Here is a 20,226-nt window from a genome sequence, read left to right on the forward strand (position 1 = left end):
TGAAGCAAGAGATTTGTTCGAGATACTGGTCATTGTGAAGTTCTGCAGAGATTGCTTATCGTCTTCTCAAATCTTGGTCTCTAATTTCTTCAATACCTTGGTTCAATCTAATAAAAATGTTGTACCAAACAATATATTTTTTAAATGTTTGTTTGTGCTATGAGTAATAACTAATCATATAATTGTTTGAAAAACTTCGTTTTGAAATATACTTCATAAACGATAATCCACTTGCATAATTCAAACCCAACACATGTAGAGTGATTAGTTATTTTTACACTGCTGGTCATGTGATTCCAGCTTGTGGTTAACCCGAGGACACACTTTTTCCATCCATAGAAGTGTCAGGTGTGGCATGTAATAGGTTAAAAACAGCAAGCATGTATACAACACAACAACATAACAAGTTCTAAAGGTTATCTATAAAAAGCTTTTGCCATGAGTTCTACTGATTTATTATTGACCTTTCTCAGACGAGGCTTCCGTCCTTCAGGCCATTTCCCCAAACAGACTAAATCTGTGATGTTCTGAAGTTATTGTTTACTGTATGTCTGTCCATTTGTATTGGTGGTGTCTTTTGTCTTTTTTGTCCAAACAGCTCGTGATTATGATCATTTTAACATGACATGAACACGTTATGGGCCAGATTTGCTAACATCTTGCACCAGTGCAAATCCTTTTTTGATTGTAAAAAATTACTATCAAGATTTACTGAAGTCATAAAGTGAAAAATTAGTGATGAAAAGATGTGGACAGTTATTTTTGTGGCTAAACTTATTGCATATGCATTTGTAGGAGTATTTATGAAAACATTATGTGAGGGGTATATTTTAATATAATTTTAGGTGAAGTTTGCGCAAGTCGCTTTACTGGTATTTTTTATTAATCGCTCATAATTGTATGTCTTAACCCAGTATGCGCCTGTTTTAGTATATTATACGCATTTGTTCATCATTAGCTGTTTAAAAAAAATCATATCAGAGATATGAAAATATGTGCATACATATTGTGTGTCTGTAGCTCTGCGAATCCAACAGCAACACAGAAAATGACACAAACATAAAGCTTTATCTGATAAGAAATATAGTCAAAATATTGTGAAATATTTTTACAATTTAAAACAACTGTTATTATTTGAATATATTTACATTTTTTATTTATTTAAGTGATGCAATACTGAATTTTCAGCATCATTCCTCCAGTCTTCAGTGTCACATGATCCTTCAGAAAGCATTCTGATATGCTGATTTGCAGCTCGAGAAACATTTCTTATTATTATCAGTGTTGAAAAACAGTTGTGAACACTGACGGGAAATAGATTTGTGATTGCAAATGTGCAGGAAACCACAACAAATATATTCAGTGATATTCACCCCCTTAAAATATAGTACCACTTTTTCAATACTGTCCTTTTTTTTCATTTCTACAACATAGGGTCTTTAATTTGGGTGTGTATTTAATGCTTTAACATATTGATTTCAAAATTCCTGTCTTAAGCAGTACATGGGTTAGACTGAGTATAGAAAATAGCTTAATAATAATAGTATTATACAGAACTTATAGTTATAAATGAAATGTATACTTATGCTTCTTTCTGTATTATTGTAGTGTTTTCTGAAGCAATGTAAAAATGTTTAATTACATATACTTCGTGAATTGCTTTAAATAAATAAAAGGCACTTTACACAAACCTAATAAAACGCTAAACTGTGTTCTGTCAGTGTGCTAATGTTCCTCTTTCTTAGGCGTTTCTTTTCATCTCTACTAGTGCTTATATAGCGTTTAATTTTAACCAGAAACTACCCAACAGCCACCACTTCCTCCACAAAACCACAAAACACTTCACATTGTGTGTGTAGGTGGTAGCTAAGTTGTTCTTGGTAATTTCTAGGTTGTTGACAGTTTGTACGTGTAATTGAAGTGCTCTTACCACACCTTTACTCGATAAGAGCATAATATAAGATATCATTCATGTCAACAGCACAGCATTGGTGCAGGCCAATGTTAAACATTTTTATGTTTTGTTAAAATCCCTAAATTTGAGCAGTAATTATGTTTGACTTTTTTATAAGCATAAGCAGTATATGTTTAATAAGAGAAAACATGAGCACAGTTAATAGGTCCTGTATGATTGTGCATTTGCTGTTTACTGTGAAATCTTTCCTGTTTTCTTTCAGGTTATTGACCTTTTGCACATCCTCTATTGAGGATTAGAAGAGGAGAAAGTTTCCATAGTTAATTCATTTAGATTCACTTCATCTTAATTCAGTTGACATTCACAACCCATTCATTTCTCTCTCCAATTGTTTGTGTATCTACACAATATTATATTACAAAAAACTTCTAAATCATTTTTATTGAGGTTAGCAAATTGTCATTATGTTTAAAGTAAAAAATAAAAAAAGGGATACTCCACCCCAAAATGAATTTTTGTCATTAATCACTTACCCCCATGTCGTTCGAAACCCATAAAAAAGCACCATTCATCTTGAGAACACATTTTAAGATATTTTGGATGAAAACCGGGAGGCTTGTGACTGTCCCATAGACTGGCAAGTAAAGTCAAGGTCCAGAAAAGTTTGAAAGAAATCGTCAGAATAGTCATCTCTTGTTTCAACTGTAACGTAAATTTTTTTACATTTAATTTGTGACATACAGCCAAGTATGATGACCCATACTCAGAATTCATGCTCTGCATTTAACCCATTCAAAGTGCACACACACAGAGCAGTGAACACACACACACACACACACCATTTTGCCAACGTTTCTATGCGTATTTACCGCCAGTGATGTGGAGAGACACAGAGGAGACAAATGGTTGAATAATGTCTTTATTTTTTACTTTACTTCATTTTTACTTCATTTATTTTTTTCGCGTACAAAAAGTATTCTCGTTAAGGCTATAACATATCGTTATGGTTGAACCACTGATGGCAGATGGACTATTTCATACTTTGCTGGACCTTGACAGTGTAATTTACTTATGAGACAGACACAAGCCTCCTGGTTTTCATCTAAAATATCTTAAATTGAGTTTGTCCAAAGACGAACAAATTTTTTATGGGTTTGGAATGACATGGGGTTAAGTGATTAATGACAAAATGTTAATTTTGGGGTGGAGTAACCCTTTAACTTAAGAGCTCCCGCTACAGACACTCAACTCTTATTAGCTTGTTAGCTGCTCTGCTTTCTTTAATAAGTTACACAATTGCCAACCCACTTTTGATTAGTGATTAGCCTGTTTACATGTCCTAGTATTCAAAATATCATTACTCACCTAGATCCTGTAGTCTGGGACTGGGGTATTAATACAGTCAATGGTAAGGCGATGGCTGAGCGATATCCAAGCAAAGCCCAGTTTAGACTGGCATTGCAACAAACCCCTTTCAGTTGAGAAAACTAAAAGAAATGACTTCAGATATTTATATACATAATCACATTTGATGCTTTTTTTTAGGATTTTAGAGGAAACAAAAGGGCAAAGTTTAAAATATGTATAAATCTATATTAGGCACGTATGCTTGTGCACATGTACAGCCTATTTCTCAAAGTGAGGTTTGTGTGTTTTCCTGCCTTCTGTCAATCCATATAGGCTATATAATACACATAACCAGGTTTTTGATCTGTTTAAAGCCATTGGGGCTTCATAGTATAGGCTTGCATTTTAGATAGAGAGTGAAGAGAACAGCCATTTATAATTTAAGAAAACTATCCATAAATAGTCAAAAAAGGCATTTTGTTTTAAACGCATGGTCAGTAAAATGTGGTGAAAATGTTTAAAATAATTATTGTCAGCCTAAAGACATCAAACTTTTTATCAATATTCTGTGGAGTTCCAGATACCAAAGAAAAAGAAAAAGAAGTATGATCATTTTGTGAGATTTTGTTTTCACGTTCGCTGAATGTAATGACTAAAGGTGGGTGGGTGGAGCCAAAATATCTAATAATTTCTACAAGTGTTGATAGGTTAACAGTAGAAATAATTCTAGCTGAAAATGGTATTATGTTCTTTACACAAATGTCTTTTTCCCAGATATTATCTTTAACACTATATTCTACATTCGTAAGCAACTATCATGAAGGCTGTAAGCGAGTCATAAATCAGAAAACTACCTTACCTTATTCGTTATATAATATGAGAGGAGAGGATTGTAAATCCACCCCTTCACCACTGACATTTTGCTATCATGCGTGTCAAACTGAGCCATGTTAAGTAAAATAAGCAGCCAAAATTAATTTGATTTATTCCCCATAATGGCTAAAATGGCACCTATTTTATTATTTATTTATTTTACTAATAACAGTTTGAGCAGAAAATAAATATAAAAAAAAAAAAATTATTCTATTCAGCCAATTCACCTTCCAGTCATTGTATATTACATATGCATAATTCACCTGTCACGAGAGAGAGCAACAATGTGTTATTTAATAACTACATTTTCCCAGGATCTGAACATGACTGATCAAACATATTAAGGCTTGTTACACATCACTCAAAAAGGACTATTCTGTTATCATTTACTCCATCTGAATCTGTATAACTTTAACTTTTTTCAGATATTTTCATCTGTAGCGGTTTACTCTCATTCCCATGTACTGTTTCTCTTTTTTGAACAGTTTGAGTGTTTCCCTACAACATTCAATCCTGAAAAGATCTGAAGGGTGACACACGCAGACTCAGCAGATACATATGCCTCATGGTCAAAGGTTGAGGTTTTTGGTTGATTTATAAGAATTTAGGAGGAAATTAAGCCTACACTTCCCACAGAAACTTCCCATTGTGAATGCCAAAACATAAGAACATTTCTGGTATAAGACAGTGTTGATTGTGTTACTTTTAAAGTCTTGTAAAACTTACGAGCACTATATTTCTTGTAATTTATGTAACTCAAAAAACTGTAATCAATGTGCAACAGGATACTTGACTTCCTTAGCAACAGACTTGTTGATTCTCTCAACCCATCACACTGAGCCCTGGTGTACCACAGGGCTGTGTACTGAGTCCAGTGTTTTATACCCTGCTGATTAATGACTGTACTGCAAAACATCAAAGCGATAGTAAAGTTGACAGCAGATGACAGCGTAGGTATGGGGCTCATCAACAACGATGAAAAGAAAGCATAGAGTTGAAGCGAACCAACTCATTGTCTGGTGTTATTCCAACAATCTTTATGGCAACAAAATAAAAGAGATTATTGTTGACTTCAGATGCACCAAAGCTCCACATTGACCATCATTCACCATCCACCAAGGGCACAGAAGTTGAGAGAACACAAAACTACAAATTCCTGGGACTCCGTATCTCTTTGAACACCTCATACTTATTAAAAAATAAAAATAACCTAACAACACGTGTATTTTCTAAGGACGCTGAAAAGAGCTGGCATGACCCTTTTCGTCCTCACTGGTTTCTAAAGATGTATTATTGAGGGTGTACTAACCAGCTGTATCATCATCTGCTATGGAAACTTCTCAGCATCTGACAGGAAAGCTCTACAGTGGGTAGTGAAGACGGCACAATGTATCACTGGAGCAAAACAACCTGCCATTGAAGACCTTCATATCACAAGGTGTGTGAAGAAGGCAACCACCGTTAGGAAGGACGTCTCTCACTTATTCCACAACTGGTTTAAGCTCCTTACATCGATGAAAAAGCTGAGAAGCATTCATACCAGAATGTCCAAACTCACCATAATAATTATCCATCTATCATGTTCACACCTGACCATAATCGGTTGAAATAGGTTCTTTAATAATATGAATCAAAATGAACTTGAAATGATCCTTGAGTGAGTCAATATAAATTAAAACGGGAATTCCTGCCTTTACAAAGTATTTTTTTGAGTATGGTAAGAAAATTGTCTACTTATAATAATAGCTGAACAAAACCTAGTACTAAAAAAATACACAAAAATGTAAAAATCTCAAACACTTTGTGAATTGGTTTAAATAAATATAGGCCCCTTGTCACTATACACAAAACAAATATTATGCAACACTATTGGCTACACTATTGTTTTTTTATCGTCCATTTTATTAAGTAGGATTAATTTTACAATTACTGATTTAAACAACAACCGTATTTACAATCACTAGATTTTTTTGGTTACATTTTATTTTAAAGTGTCCTTAAAGTCCATTTAATTACTGAGTAATATTAATGAACTACATACTTACTATATGGTTATAGGGTTAGGATTAGGGTTACTTGTATGAAATTATAACAGTGTTAAAGTAGCACAATTCCGCGGGAAAACCGCAGTCTTGGCAACACTCAATGTAATCTATATGAATAAAGTAAAAAATATATATTCACGCCTAATTTTAGTCACACATACATGGCAACAGCGCCTCCTACAGAAACTCAACTGCTAATAAATGGCTGACATTATTAAAAATAAAAATCTCTTGAACTGGTCTTATTTTCGACTCTCCTGACAAAATAGTTCATTTTATTGTTTAATCTTCTAGGTTGATACCAATGTTCATTTGTAGTTATTGATCAACTTATATTTTCCTTAATGTGTGATAATTCATTTTTTTTCTTACAGTAACTTGAGAAACAGGCTTGAATAATTTAGCTTGACAAATGCAGTCAGTCTATCTCAGAAAACATATAAAATATATTACAGTATTGCATAATGGAAAATGTTTCTTTTGTTGTTGCTGTTGCAAATTTAGTAAGATATGATTCATTAATTAATATTTTAAGTTTAAAAAATAGACAATCATTTATTACAATTATTTATTACAACATTACAACTAGTTAATATCAAATCTTTCAAATAAAGGTATATAATAATATATACATATAAATAAAAGAAAAAAAGACAGATGCACTGAGCATTCTGATCAGACATATCATAATTGGTCTTTGTCAAAAGCAATAAATGATTTTCTCCAAGGTCCCCTTCTTCTAAGATGCTTGACAGTCTTATTTTGCGAAATATTTTGTATATTTAAAGTTGTTCTGTACAAACATTAAACTTATTACAAGCACTCTGCTTATTTAGAAAAACATATATAGACTGAAATACACTACACAACTTTGGCACAGATTTTGCCACAATTTGCAGCCTGGATGAGTTGATGCTAGTTGCTGAATGTCAGAACCAATTGATTCTGCAGTTTCACAGAAAATAGCATAGTGTATGATGGACACAGATTCCGGTTTCTTTTAACGTCAAACTACAACTTCAGTACTATTCATCCAGAGGATATCAAACATACTTGATATTTTGAGATGATTTTAGAACACAGCCAGTCTCCAAATTACATGTCTTGAGTTGCTGGAAAATCCTTGATATTAAATCTATTTAATATTTCCTTGTATCGTGCATTGCTTACTACTTTTCCAAAATGATGCTCAAAAGCATAAATGTTTATGTGTTTTTTAAGCTCATTATAGTAATTTACCCTTTCATGCTTCTCATTCCAGTTGCCCACAATCCAGCAAACTAACTTTGACTGGATTGTCCTTTCCTTGGAAATATCTTATCCTCTGTATCTTATACAACATCAGCATCCCGTCTGTAATTCTGTGTCACCTTAAACAGGTTCTCTAGACTGTTGAGCCATCTCGTGTTTTCTGGGGACTCAAAGTGCATCCATATCTATTTCTGGAAGAAAGGCTGTGGTTTTGTGGGTAAATCTGACAGGTTGCTTTTAATATCTGTGTGATTTATCCGCACTCTGTGAGCCTTGCTCTATAGCTTTCTGTCTACAGTTAAGTAACAACCGTCTTTATTACATCTGGAACTGCAGGAATTATAATCCATAACCATATATGAAGGATAGTGCTGTTTGTCAGAAGCTTGTCTTTGGATTGTGTAAAAGTTTGGATTGTGTAAAAGACCATGTTTGCATTTGAGATTGGAGAAATGACAAACAACAAGCCTACTCTACACTGCTCAAAACTCACGTTTGTAATGTCAGTGGCAAATTCTTTAAATATAAAAAACATGCTTATAGACTGAGTCAGAACAGCCAGCAGACCAGGAAACAGTCCGCCATAAAATGCGCTGCACACATCTGAATATTTGGGTTGAACTGTTCTGAAACATGTTCTAAGTACAACTTAACCACTGATTTCTAGTGGTGACCTCTTTTGGAAGGCCAGATAAAGTAGTTTTGCTTTCACAATGAAACACAGCATTTCCATAACATGGCGGTGTGGCAACAACACAATACTACAGCGAGAATAAAAGTTACGCCTTCTTTCTTTGCATGAAACATTTGGGGGCATTATGCAAATCTTCCCACATCATGACATAGACGTGGGGGTGTGTTTGACTGAGCCGTTTTAGGAGGGTGTGGTTGACTCTTAACTTTTATAAAGAATATCTCTTTGGATTTGAGACTTTAGTCTTTGCAACTTTACAGATCTTCATTAAGCACCAATAGCTTGTAACGGTCCGAAGAGAAAGAACAATTTTTAATTGCATCATATGACCCCTTTAAACAAAACGTATACATACACTTCATATTTAATGGTATTGGTTTGTAGAATACTTTTAATAGATTATGCTTCCACAAGAAAACATACAATTGGTTTCTTACGTGTTACTGTAGATGTGTGTGTTGTGTTGTCGTTGCATTTATGTTTAGACCAGCAGATGTCGCCAGCGGGGTTTTGAAGGTTGAATCGTTTAGTAAAGCATTGGTTCAGTTGAGCAGGAGATTCGAAAAGCTCTGAATCCCTCATCAGGTGTGTTTTTAGCCTTTCGTCGGTGTGCTCATATATTTTGATACTCTTTTTAAACACTTGGATATAAATTTATATAAATCTTCTTTTTCTGCAGTCATTTACAAGATGCAGGGTTGCCCCCTTCAGTAAGGCAAAATAAGGGACACCCAATTCAAGACCAAGACCCTAGCCTACCCCCCCCCCCCCCCCAAAAAAAAACCCACGGACACAAATAATCAAACCACGAGAAAACATACTCAACACTTACAAGTAACAATAACAACAAAAAACACTCATGCATTTGCATACATTTGCTATATATTCTTCATATTTATATGCACTCTTTCCAGCAGTGACTCTATGATTTTGATATTTATCTTTTCATACTGAGGACAAGTGAGGGACGCATAGCTACACAACTATTATAAAAGCAAATATTTACCGATTCTCAAGAAGTAAACATGATGCATTAAGAGTAGAGAGGGGAGGGAGAGGTTGACTGGATGGATGTTTAGTGTAAAGTGTTCTTATTTTGTTTAAAGACCTTATTTTTTATTTAGTTCTGACCTGCAGAAGTTACAGAATATATGTTTCCCACAAGATCATTATACAGATTTTTTTTGTTAATTGATATGCATTATTAACTTAGATTCATTTTGTCAAAACTGTGAGAAAGATCAGTGAGATTGGAAAGTAAATTGCACTATGCTGTTGTTTTCCAAAAGACATGCTCATCATAATATCGGAAGCTGTCATGTTACTCAATAGCTATATAATTTCTAAGTATTATTGCAAAAAAAATAAATAATAAAAAAATGAGCTGGTTCAGTTGGATCTGCTCTAATTTTAGTGAATATAATGTTGATGATTGTGCTTAAAAACATTTCAACAATTTAAAACATAATAAAGTAAAAACCACATGGAAACTTAATTGACATGGTTCTGTCGGGGAGCACAGCTTGACTTGAGCAGAGACTAATATGCACAGTGAAGACCAGTGGGTTCCATTAGCTGTGAGCAAGATTGACAAAGTTCTCACAATAATGTATTTTGTTTTCATCCTTATCATTACAGGCTCAGATCATTTGTTCAGTGAATGCAGCATGGAAGTAAATTCAGTTCTTTAGAGACAATGCTGAGGCAATGTTTTTTTATTTATAAAGTCACAGGTAAGTCATAAATCCGAGTAAACACTACCTTAAAATGACTTATCTGGGTATATTTTTTAATGCAGAAGTAAGCTATTTCCGGTGAATGTGCCAGACTTCCTATTAAGACACAAATAGGATGTTTTGTACAGATAAAGTGATAATCGGCAGCAAATGACACCGGACATGAACAATCAGATCACCAAAACTACTGTTACCTTAGGGTGGATATCAAACAGACGATATCTTTAAAGATCAAAACTTAAAACTCTATTTCTACTAATGTAACTCTTGATCTAACCATGGATCTATTTGATCAGATGGTGAATAATAAATGATAAATTTGCATTTAAAAGCACGTCCATTTTTATTCTGTAGGGTCAGCCCCGCAGTCACTTCTCAGATGCCACATTACACATAACCTGTAACATTACAATGACTAAAGGATAGTATAACCTTAATAGGTGTGCTGCATTAAAAGTATACTGCTTAGATAAGAGAAGGGCTTTGTAAATCTAATCTTTCAGTGTGATGCAGCTGTTTTATTTAATAACAGAGGTTATTTGTCCAAAGAACAGTTGTGCCACTTCACCAAGCAGTCCAGTTGGGCGGTTAGACATTTATTTTATTTATTTTTTGCTGCATAATAAGCAGTTGCTTAATCCAGTAGCCACGGAAATGACTTCTGAGGTGAAAAATGAATTTGCACTCATAGAGTAGGTGGGCTTTGAATCTTTATCTTGCTTTGCTTGCTGTTGCCTGATGGGGGACTGTTTGACCCTAGACATTTTTGTATGCGCTACACATCATTTATGCTTTCAATGGCCAACAATTAGTTCACATCATTAATCTCATAGTGTATTGTTATTTCCTTTCACAGATGAATAAGGGTATGAAAATATCCTGGGGTCATGTTTTTGCTGGTTAGCTTCAGCCCGTTTATCAGCATTGTCAGGATCTCATTTTCCAGAGTGATCAGTCGCTTGAATAAAGCTATAGAGCTATAGACTTAATAGATGGCAGCAGCCAAGTTTTGAGATGAATGGGTATGCTAATGGTTACCTTTCTCAAGATACATCATGCTATGTTCCAGAATATTCGGAACTTGGAATTCTCCCACCTCTTAATTGAAAATAACTACTGGAACATTGCTCGGCGTTGGACATATAGCTTGTAAAGTCAGTGTAGATCGATCGTCCCTAACTTCCAATAAAAGAATCATTTGATGTTATTTCCACTTAGGTGGTGACTAACATGACCTTCCAGTAGTTTTTCATTCAAGGGAGAATTCAGAGTTCCGGAACCCAGACTGACTGGAAAATTCTGAAGTCAAAAGTAGCATTTTTTTTACACACTCTGTTACTCCCCTTTACACTGCACAACAAAGCTGAAATTTGTCAGAAAAACTCAGAAATCATCTCAAAATCAGTTGAAAAGCACAGTGTTTGCCCAGATTAACTCAGCACTGAACAAAACTCTGGCATTTTGAGTGATGAGAGGTTTCTGACTAACACCTTGGCTTGGATTAGCCATTGTGTTCAAGAAATCAACTGATTTGTCCCTGATTGGCTACATTGCTTGCTCTATACCGAGAAAAAAAAAAAAAAACATGTTCTAAACAGAAACCTTTGAATAAGCATAAACACATGTCCACATTGGAGAGTTTGAAAAATCTATTTCACCAAGGATTTTGTTTGCCAAAATTACCGAGCATATGTGTCATTTGGGGTTGTAGTTTTTTTTTCTACACACATTTATTAAACGGTATGGTGGTAGTACATCCTCAAAAGATACTTCTTGCTGTTTTCCTGATCTCCCGGGCTGATATGTGGTTTTAGAAGGCTTTCAGGCACTTTCTGTTGGTCAGGTTGGGAGACCATCTTAAAGCATCTTACCAGTTAAATTAAGATGGTTCAAGCTGTTATTTTAAACAGGGAAGACCTATATTGTAGTGTAGGCATTCTGTCGACCAAACCCTTCATAGTACTGCTGTGTGACGCTCTCTCCTGTCTGTCACTGCAGCTGCAGCATTAACAATCCCCCCCCAACACACTCCAAAACTGCCCAGAGCTCTCAGTATATATCAAACACTGCGTGTCCGAAGGGTACAGCTGCAGGCACAGCAAAACAATTGCAGGAACGCTACTGGATAACTGCCAGACACAGAAATATTGGTGCATAGCCTGCACATGGACGAAACGCGGCGCTGATAGGTGGTCTACCCCGAGGAGCCTTCAGTAAACAGCCTGATGGACGAGGACACACTGCGCTGTTTACACTGAAACGCGCTAAACGAGCGGAAATGTTTCCCAGCATCTGTTTCAAAACCCGACGCATCTGAAGTGAGGCAGAAATGACGCGGCGTGCGCGCTGTTTCATGATGCATCGGAGCAACCCCATGCCTGATTTTCTTTTATGAATCGATTTTTTTTCTTTATTTAATGTACAATCCCGTGTCCTGCAGTAAATCTGAAGCCTGATGAGGAGGATGAAAGCGTCGGTATTTGTCGCGGTCATGTCCTCGGTTTTATTTAATCCCAGTTTTGCCTTCAGCTCGCATTTCGACACAGGTGAGTAAAAACATGACATATTCTGAACCGCAACCTTTTATTATTCAATAAATATGCTCTGATGTAAATGCTACTAATGAGATGAAACAATTTAGACTTATTTTGTGATGTTGAAACAGCCACAGTTTTGGATTAAAAATGTTTACAATAAGTAATACATGAATGCAAACATGTATTTAATCATTTATTTAGGCTTAATAATGTGTTTAAATGAAGTTTGCACATATTTTTGTATGGTTTTAATCAGTATTTTTTTCCAAGCTATTTTTAAACAAATAACTTACATTGAAACATTTAGATGTTTATAAATAAATGAATACATTTATTATTAAATATTTATTTATTTGTAAATAATGCATTTATCAAAAGACATGCTACATGTGTGTGCACTTGCACATGCACGCATTATGCACTACAGAGCAAGAGTGTGTTTTGCACATTTGCAGTCAAACAGAGATGACTTGGCATTAGTCAGACATAACTGTGGTGTTCCTCTTCTTGTGTGTCCTGTGTCCCCAAGGCAGTTCCGTTGCATAATGTCTGTGTGTTTGACATATCTATGCACTGCTGTTTACTTCCTCGAGAAGTCAGCAGCCTGTGGTGTCACACTCAGTGACTGTGAGGGCAGACCATGCTTTGTGGTTGGAGGCTGACCTTTGACACTGAGATTCACGTGCACTCTTTGTCTCGTGGCATCAGTCTCGCTCTTCATGCATGCCCTGCAGCTCGGTGAGAGAGGATGCATGTCTGGAGATGGCGTACGCTGTTCATTAAGAGAAACATATACAGCATGCGATGCATCTGCTGGTGTGCTGAGACCTTCGAAATCTGAGCAGCATGAATTTGGGTGACATAGGTGAGGAAAGAAATAGGTAGTGTTGTAAACAGAGCCAAAAGCATCCCTGGCCGAGGTGACGTGCAGCATACTAATGAATCAGCTTCTGTTCAGCTGCCTCTGAATCTGGTGTGTGGAGGCAGTCAGCTTCCTTCGTGATCGCTCTTGGTTTTCACTGTTTGTGTTTTTACCAGGCACTCTAGATATGACTTTCACATGCAGATCGGGGTTTGAATGGCTCACTGGTTAGGAATCCGTAACAAACTATTATGTAACGCCCACAGCTGTAATTAGATTGAGAAATATGAGGGCTACGGACACTCCCAATCACGACCAATAAATTATGGCTGAAAAGATGCCTTGACCGGTGCACTGTCCTGTGCTTAATTTGCACTCTTGCGTTCCTTGCTTTCCAAGGGAACTTCCGCCAACCATAACTTCCCCCATCTTTCTAGTGAGTCGAATGACAGTAAATCAGATCCAGCTCAGTACTCTTAAAATAAAGGCTCCGAAAGAGGTTGTTCACATTGAAAGAGCATTTTTGGTTCCCAAAGAACCTTTCAGTGGACAGTTCTTAAAAGAACACTTTTATTTTTAGTGTGAAATGATCTAAAGACCTTTTTCCACTATAAAGTACCTTTTGCACAGTGTTAAAGGTTCTTAATGGAACCATTGATGCCAGTAAAGAACCTTTATTTTTTAAGAATAAGAATGAAATGAGGATATGAGTTTCCATATTTGTTTCACAACAGTCAACCCTGGTTTGAGATGATAGTAGGGCAGGAAGAGCACTGGTTATGGCTGTAAAGATTCCCTCTTACTTAATGAGGACATATTTAGGGTGACTGTAGGCTGTCTTGGTGATATACACGCCCCATAACGGGCTGGAGTCAGCAGCAGTCTGTTACTCTGACTGGCCAAGTAATGGGATTGAGATTCAATGTTTCAGTGGCAATGGATGGTGTGGCGTGTAACAAGAGACAAATCAGTCTTTCACTCTCAGTATCTTGGCCATACCAGAGGATGAGGCAAAGTCGTGGATTATAAAGGCACAGTATATATATATACTATATATATTTATATATAGATAATAATAAGAAATGTTTCTCGAGGAGCATATCTGCATATTAGAATGGTTTCTGAAAGATCATGTGACACTGAAGACTGGAGTTATGATGCTGAAAATTCAGCTTTGAGACTGCAGGAATAAAAAAAATAAACATTTAATAAAAAATTTGTGTTTTAAATTGCAGTAAAATTTCACAATGTTATTGTTTTTCTATTTATATCATTTTTTCCCCCAAATAAATTCCAGCTTTGGTGAGCATAAAATACTACTGCTGTATGGTAGTATAGAATCATTCCAATTATCAGTCCATTTACATATGGCAGTTAGAGTTTGTTGTAGTAAACTGTGTTTATTTAAAAATAAAATGTATCACAGAACCATAATTGTTATGTTGGATCAAAATCAGAACCAGGGCCTATACTTTCCTCACTTAACCCATCCCTGTGTTTAAGGTTGTTGCGCTGAGTTTATGGATGACTATATATGAAGGAACCACATCAAAGCATTCAAAAATGGTCTGTTAGGCCAAGACGTCGTGCTTTTGTCAGAATCTGTAGTCATGCTGCATTCTGACAGTTATTTAGCATGCCTGGCTCTCAAGGTCAGGCTCTATTCATGAGTCCCATAAAGCCACATGCATCATGGATGTGGTTGACCTGGAACTGTCTGGGAATTGGGCTTTACTGCTCCCTGGTCACAACAACACAATCCTCAGACACTGTTAGAGGATGATACTTGATACTTCACTGTGGTTGTGACAGTTTACTACAGTTTTATGTAAGTTTATGAGGATTTTGTTTTATCCTAGACTCTCTCAGATTCCAATTCACATCACAACCCTTGCTCACCAATGGATCCTCTGCAGTGAATGGATGCCCTCAGAATGAGAGTCCAAACAGCTGGAAACTCCAATCCATTAGTTAATGCCTTGTAAAGTGTAAAACTGTTTGTTTGTAGAGGAACATTACAGCATTTTAACTTTATACCATCACTTCTGTTGAGTTCATAATCCATAATAATGCTTCCTCCAGTGAAATAGTCCATCTGCTGTTGTCCTGTCACATCAAAATCTCAACCCACATATTGGTTTAAAACTTTTTGGATTGTTTTAGCTTTTATTTAGTGCATATTTCCCTCCTGATTCAGAAAAGAGGACTTTTCGATGAAGAAAACAGTATTTTGGATAGAGGACTCGCATTATAGCAGAAAGCGACAGTTTGAAGTTATGCCTTAATGATAGATTTGTTTACTGGAAACACACAGCTTTTTGCTTCGTAAGATGTTAATTGATGGACAGACTGGAGTCATGTAGATTACATGTAAATTATTGTGATTCTCACGGCACCCATTCACTGCTGAGGATCCATTTGTGAGCAAGTGATGTAATGCTAAATTCATCCAAATCTGTTCTTGGATGGCCTGAGAGTGATTTTTTATTTTTTTTTATCAATCCTATTAAGACAGACAGTTTGCAATTATCACAGGAAATATGAAACTAATGTTGAATAAATATTACAATTATTATTTGTAGTAATAAAAATCATGTATTCTGGCATGTAGTGCAGTTCATTAGTTTAAATGTTGACTGTTAGTGGTTGCAAAGCGACTCACATATGCTAGTGTTTTAATATACTGTATAATGTGTAGTCGAAGCAGTCAAGCCACTGCTCATTCAATCAGAATTGTTATTTTTAAGTTGGATGCTGTGGATTTCTTCTGTATATTTAGTTTTCTTTTATCTGATGATATTTAGGTTTGAGTGTTCTCTGTTACGAACATGCTGTTTAAGCACACTTGTTAGGCTACAGTCTACAACCTCTGTTGCTTTGCTGATGAAATACCTATGAAGGACTTTATGAACATGGTGACTGAAGGTGACTGGCTTTTGTACCTGTGCTTAAAATCAGCACCATGGACAGGGGCCTGTCTGAATTCAAGATTTAATTGAAAATCATGGTGATTCGCTGAAGTTCAGAAAGTCAACAGAATGCAATTCAACAGCTCAAAGCCATATTTCAGGCCTCTTCAGAACCATAACATCACAAGATTTACAACCAGTGCCTGAAGTATGAGCTATTTCTTTCCACACTTTTAAAAAAGGTTTGTCGCTAAAAATCTAAAGGAACCATTCAAATTTGTTTGACTGAATATTGCAGTATTAATTATAAATATATTTTATTATATCAGTGCATCTGTAGTTTCTTTGGGCTAGAGATCTACTTGCGTTTTTTTTAAGCACCGGCAGTTAGATGGATATCTACAGAAACACAGAACTTAAAAAGATTCTTCAACAGCATCTTTTGAAGATCTTCTATGATATTGGGTCATAAATCTGTTTTTTGAACCTTATGGAGTTCATGTGCAGTAGAAATGTGAGATTTTCTGGAGAAAAACATGTCCTAAGATAGGACTCTTAGGCAGTTGTTCAGGAAGAAACCATGCTGCCTTTGCTGTCCTTCTGGCTAATGCAGATATTGTTTCCTGACAGTGCTGGACAGATTTCATAAATCAAACTTTAAGCCAAGTAACACAAGGCTCTGAGGCACTAGTCAAACAACAATACTTGGAGCGGAGCATCAGAGACACCACAATACTTTAATCCAGCCCAGACAACATTCTCAGAGTTAATTTCTGGTAAGATAAGTCTTAGTCCACTAAGTAATTTCCGTCACACTTTATTTTAGGGTCCAGTTCTCACTATTAACTAACCATTAATTATGACTTTTGCCTCAATTAACTCCTTATTTGCTGCTTATTCATAGTTTATAAGGTAGTTGTTAAGTTTAGGGTATTGGGTAGGATTATGGGTGTCATGCATTATATGTACTTTATAAGCACAAATAAACAGCCAATATGTTAATAATAGACATGCTAATAAGCAACTAGTTATTAGTGTGAATTGGACCCTATACTAAAGTGTTACCGTAATTTCCATTATAGAAACAAGAGAGCAATTTTCCCAGTGCATTGCATTTGGATATACTTTTTAACCCTGTCTTAACAAGAAGATGAGTTTTTGTACAGACTGCTATCTCTCCCTTCCCTAACACATACTTATATAGTTGAATTCACTCGACTGCCTCAGGAGTGTTCATGCAGTGTTTATTGCACCACCTCATCCTGACCTCGTCTGGATGAATGCCGTGAATGCTGCATGCCGCGTGAAGCATACTGGAAGAAAACTGCAGTGTGTTGAGGTCTTTGAGAGAATGTGGGTAGATTTATGAAGACCATTCAGAACAAAAACAAGTGAAACACCTACTGTATGATTAGGTACAGTGTAGGTGTAGCATTTAATAACAGTCAAGGTTAATTAAGGTAAATTACTTTGAAAGAAACAGAATATGCCTTTCAGTCGATTCAAGCTTTAGTCTTGTAGTGTGTCCACTGAGCATATGTGCATGTTGTGCATTAGAGAAGAACTGTCATTAGTCAAAATAAGGAACTACACAGGAAAGCGTGTCTCTTTTTTGATGAGAGAGATCTTGAGGCTGAGAGGAAGAGGCATTATGTTCTTATTTAATGCTAGATAGTCATATCTGTGGTGAGGGGTTCCTTGTATGATGTTCATATGATCTTTAGGTTTTTAGAAAAAACAATTATGTTTGTATTTCAACATTTTCTGATGGCATGTAGCTTAAGTATATTCATTGGCATTTAAATTAGCTAGTTATTATGTGTGTGTGTGTGTGTGTGTGTTGTCATTGGATGTTGTTCTCTTATCTGTGTCAGACATGTTGTTACTGAGAGGGAATGGTTACAAAAAAAAACACACAATCTCCTTCCTGAATGTGTATCCACACACACACACACACACACGCACACACGCACACACACACACACACACACACACACACACACACACACACACACACACACACACACACACACACACACACACACACACTTTAGTGAAACACATTAGTGTTCTCATAAGTGTTTCTGTGGGGGCATGAAATGAGCGGCAATGCAAAGATACCCGGCACTAAAACTTAATGACTTTGAGTAATTAATTATGAATTATCTAGGGATTAAGTCAACCTAACAAAGCTAGGGCTCTGGTCAAAGGATCTATTCCAAAACCTAGTGAGCTAGAACATAGACAGCATTTATAGGCATCATACTGTAAATGCATTGCCGACACAAAGTCAGTTTCAAACAAAATAATACATTTTCCTTTACCAAATTGTAAAGCAGTGTGACATTAATCATCCATTACAGAAGATAGTGAAGAAAATACACCCAAAAAGAAAATAATTATATATTTTTATATTTTTACAATTAATTCAATTCCAAAAAATTATTGATAAAAATATTTAGTCTAATTAATTTTAAATGGCCACAGAGTGAACTGATTTTCCTCTGATTTTTTCCTCTGATTTTCCTGACTTTTGTATTGTGCTGTTAGCTTAATAACATACCTCATCATGGTAATGCCAAATTCTATTGAAATCAGTCGAGTCGAGTTTCTTTCTTCTGCTGAGAGCAAAAGATATTATGAAGAATGTTTGTAACCACAGAGTTGATGGTAGCCATTTACTTCCATAGTATTCATTATATCCTTTCAATGACTGGCGTGTTTACAAGAATTTATTCACAACCAGTAGATGTAAACAGCTCTAGAAGTAAAGCTTATGAGATGGAGCATTTAAGATTGCTTGCTCCCCATCTCCCGTCAAGCCCCTTTGATTACTGTGCTTACGAGAACTATGGGTTGCCATCTGTGCTGAACTAGTGGTTCGATGCTTTACATTCAGTGAAAAGAGCCACTTGCTGTTTACCCTCCACCCTCATTTAACCTTCACCAAGAAACATTCCTTCATCGGATCACTGTGTCTTCATTCTCTCAGGCGCTTTAACAGCCAGTAATTTGGCAATATATTGCTCTCTCTCTCTCTCTGTGGGTTTTGTCGTATCACTCACTCAATGGTTGACAGAAGGCAGCTGTCAGCATCAATTCTTCTCTAGGGCAGTAAAAAAAACCACATCACTTTTCCAATGAATCAACGCCGACTTTTTAATGAAATTAATGTTTTTCTTTTTTCTTGTTTACTCGTGTGTTTGTGTGTATTTCTGCATAAGCTGTGATAAGTCTCTCTCCTGAAATCTGGACAGTTTTCATATGTTCTACAATGATTGTGGTGAGAAATCTGTGCAAATATGATTAAATGTGTTAAATGGAGTGGAGCTTAATACTTCATGGATATTACAGAATCATACAAATAGCACTGCATTGGAAACTCATCTCACAATTGTTTCCACTAGAGCTTGCAAATTAGCCAATTGCAAAGCTAACTGCATGAGAAATAAATGAAAGCAAAGCACATATAAAAGTGTATTAAAATGAAAGGGGTCATATGATGCTGCTAAAAATAACATTATTTGGTGCAATTGAATGTTTGTGTGGTTTAAGTTAAAAAAAACATGTTATTTTCCACATACTGTACATTATTGTTTCTCCCTGCCTTCTGAAATGCATCGATTTTTACAAGGCTCATCGGTCTGAAAAGCTAGGTGTGCTCTGATTGGCCAGCTATCAAGTGCGTTGTGATTGGCCGAATACCTCAAGTGTATGGGAGGCCCTTTCAGCATAAAAACGTCCCAGCGTTACTCGTCGTAATTATATTTTTACTAGTAACAATTCAATTAAAGAGCTCTATAATTTAATTTCTACTAGTAACAATTACAATTATAGAGCTCTATAATTCAATTTTTACTAGTAACAATTATGATTGTAGAGCTCTCTAATTGAATTATAGAGCTCTGCAATTGTTTTCTTACTAGTAACAACTGAATTAAAGAGCTCTATAATTCAATTTTTACTAGTAACAATTCCAATTAGAGAGCTCTACAATTCATTTATTACTAGTAAGAATACAATTGCAGAGCTCTGTAATTCAGTTGTTACTAGTAAT

General features: G+C 35.8%; 1 protein-coding gene across 4 annotated transcripts in view; it reads left to right on the top strand.

The window, feature by feature from the left end:
• The first annotated feature begins 11,898 nt into the window (after window positions 1-11,898).
• The window catches only part of LOC127953218 (serine/threonine-protein kinase LMTK1), a 54,979-nt gene continuing 46,651 nt past the window's right edge, over window positions 11,899-20,226 (top strand). For 2 of the 4 annotated variants that reach the window (XM_052552229.1, XM_052552212.1), the window contains exon 1: window positions 11,902-12,407. Coding sequence is in view for 3 of the 4 variants with exons in the window: in XM_052552212.1 (XP_052408172.1) it covers window positions 12,317-12,407 (91 nt within the window). In the remaining variant the exon portion in view is untranslated. Of the gene's footprint in view, window positions 12,408-20,226 lie in introns of all 4 variants that reach the window. The other 2 variants (XM_052552220.1, XM_052552202.1) reach the window with 2 other exon arrangements.

This window comes from Carassius gibelio, chromosome A3 (assembly GCF_023724105.1).
Source record: "Carassius gibelio isolate Cgi1373 ecotype wild population from Czech Republic chromosome A3, carGib1.2-hapl.c, whole genome shotgun sequence".
NCBI lineage: Eukaryota > Metazoa > Chordata > Actinopteri > Cypriniformes > Cyprinidae > Carassius > Carassius gibelio.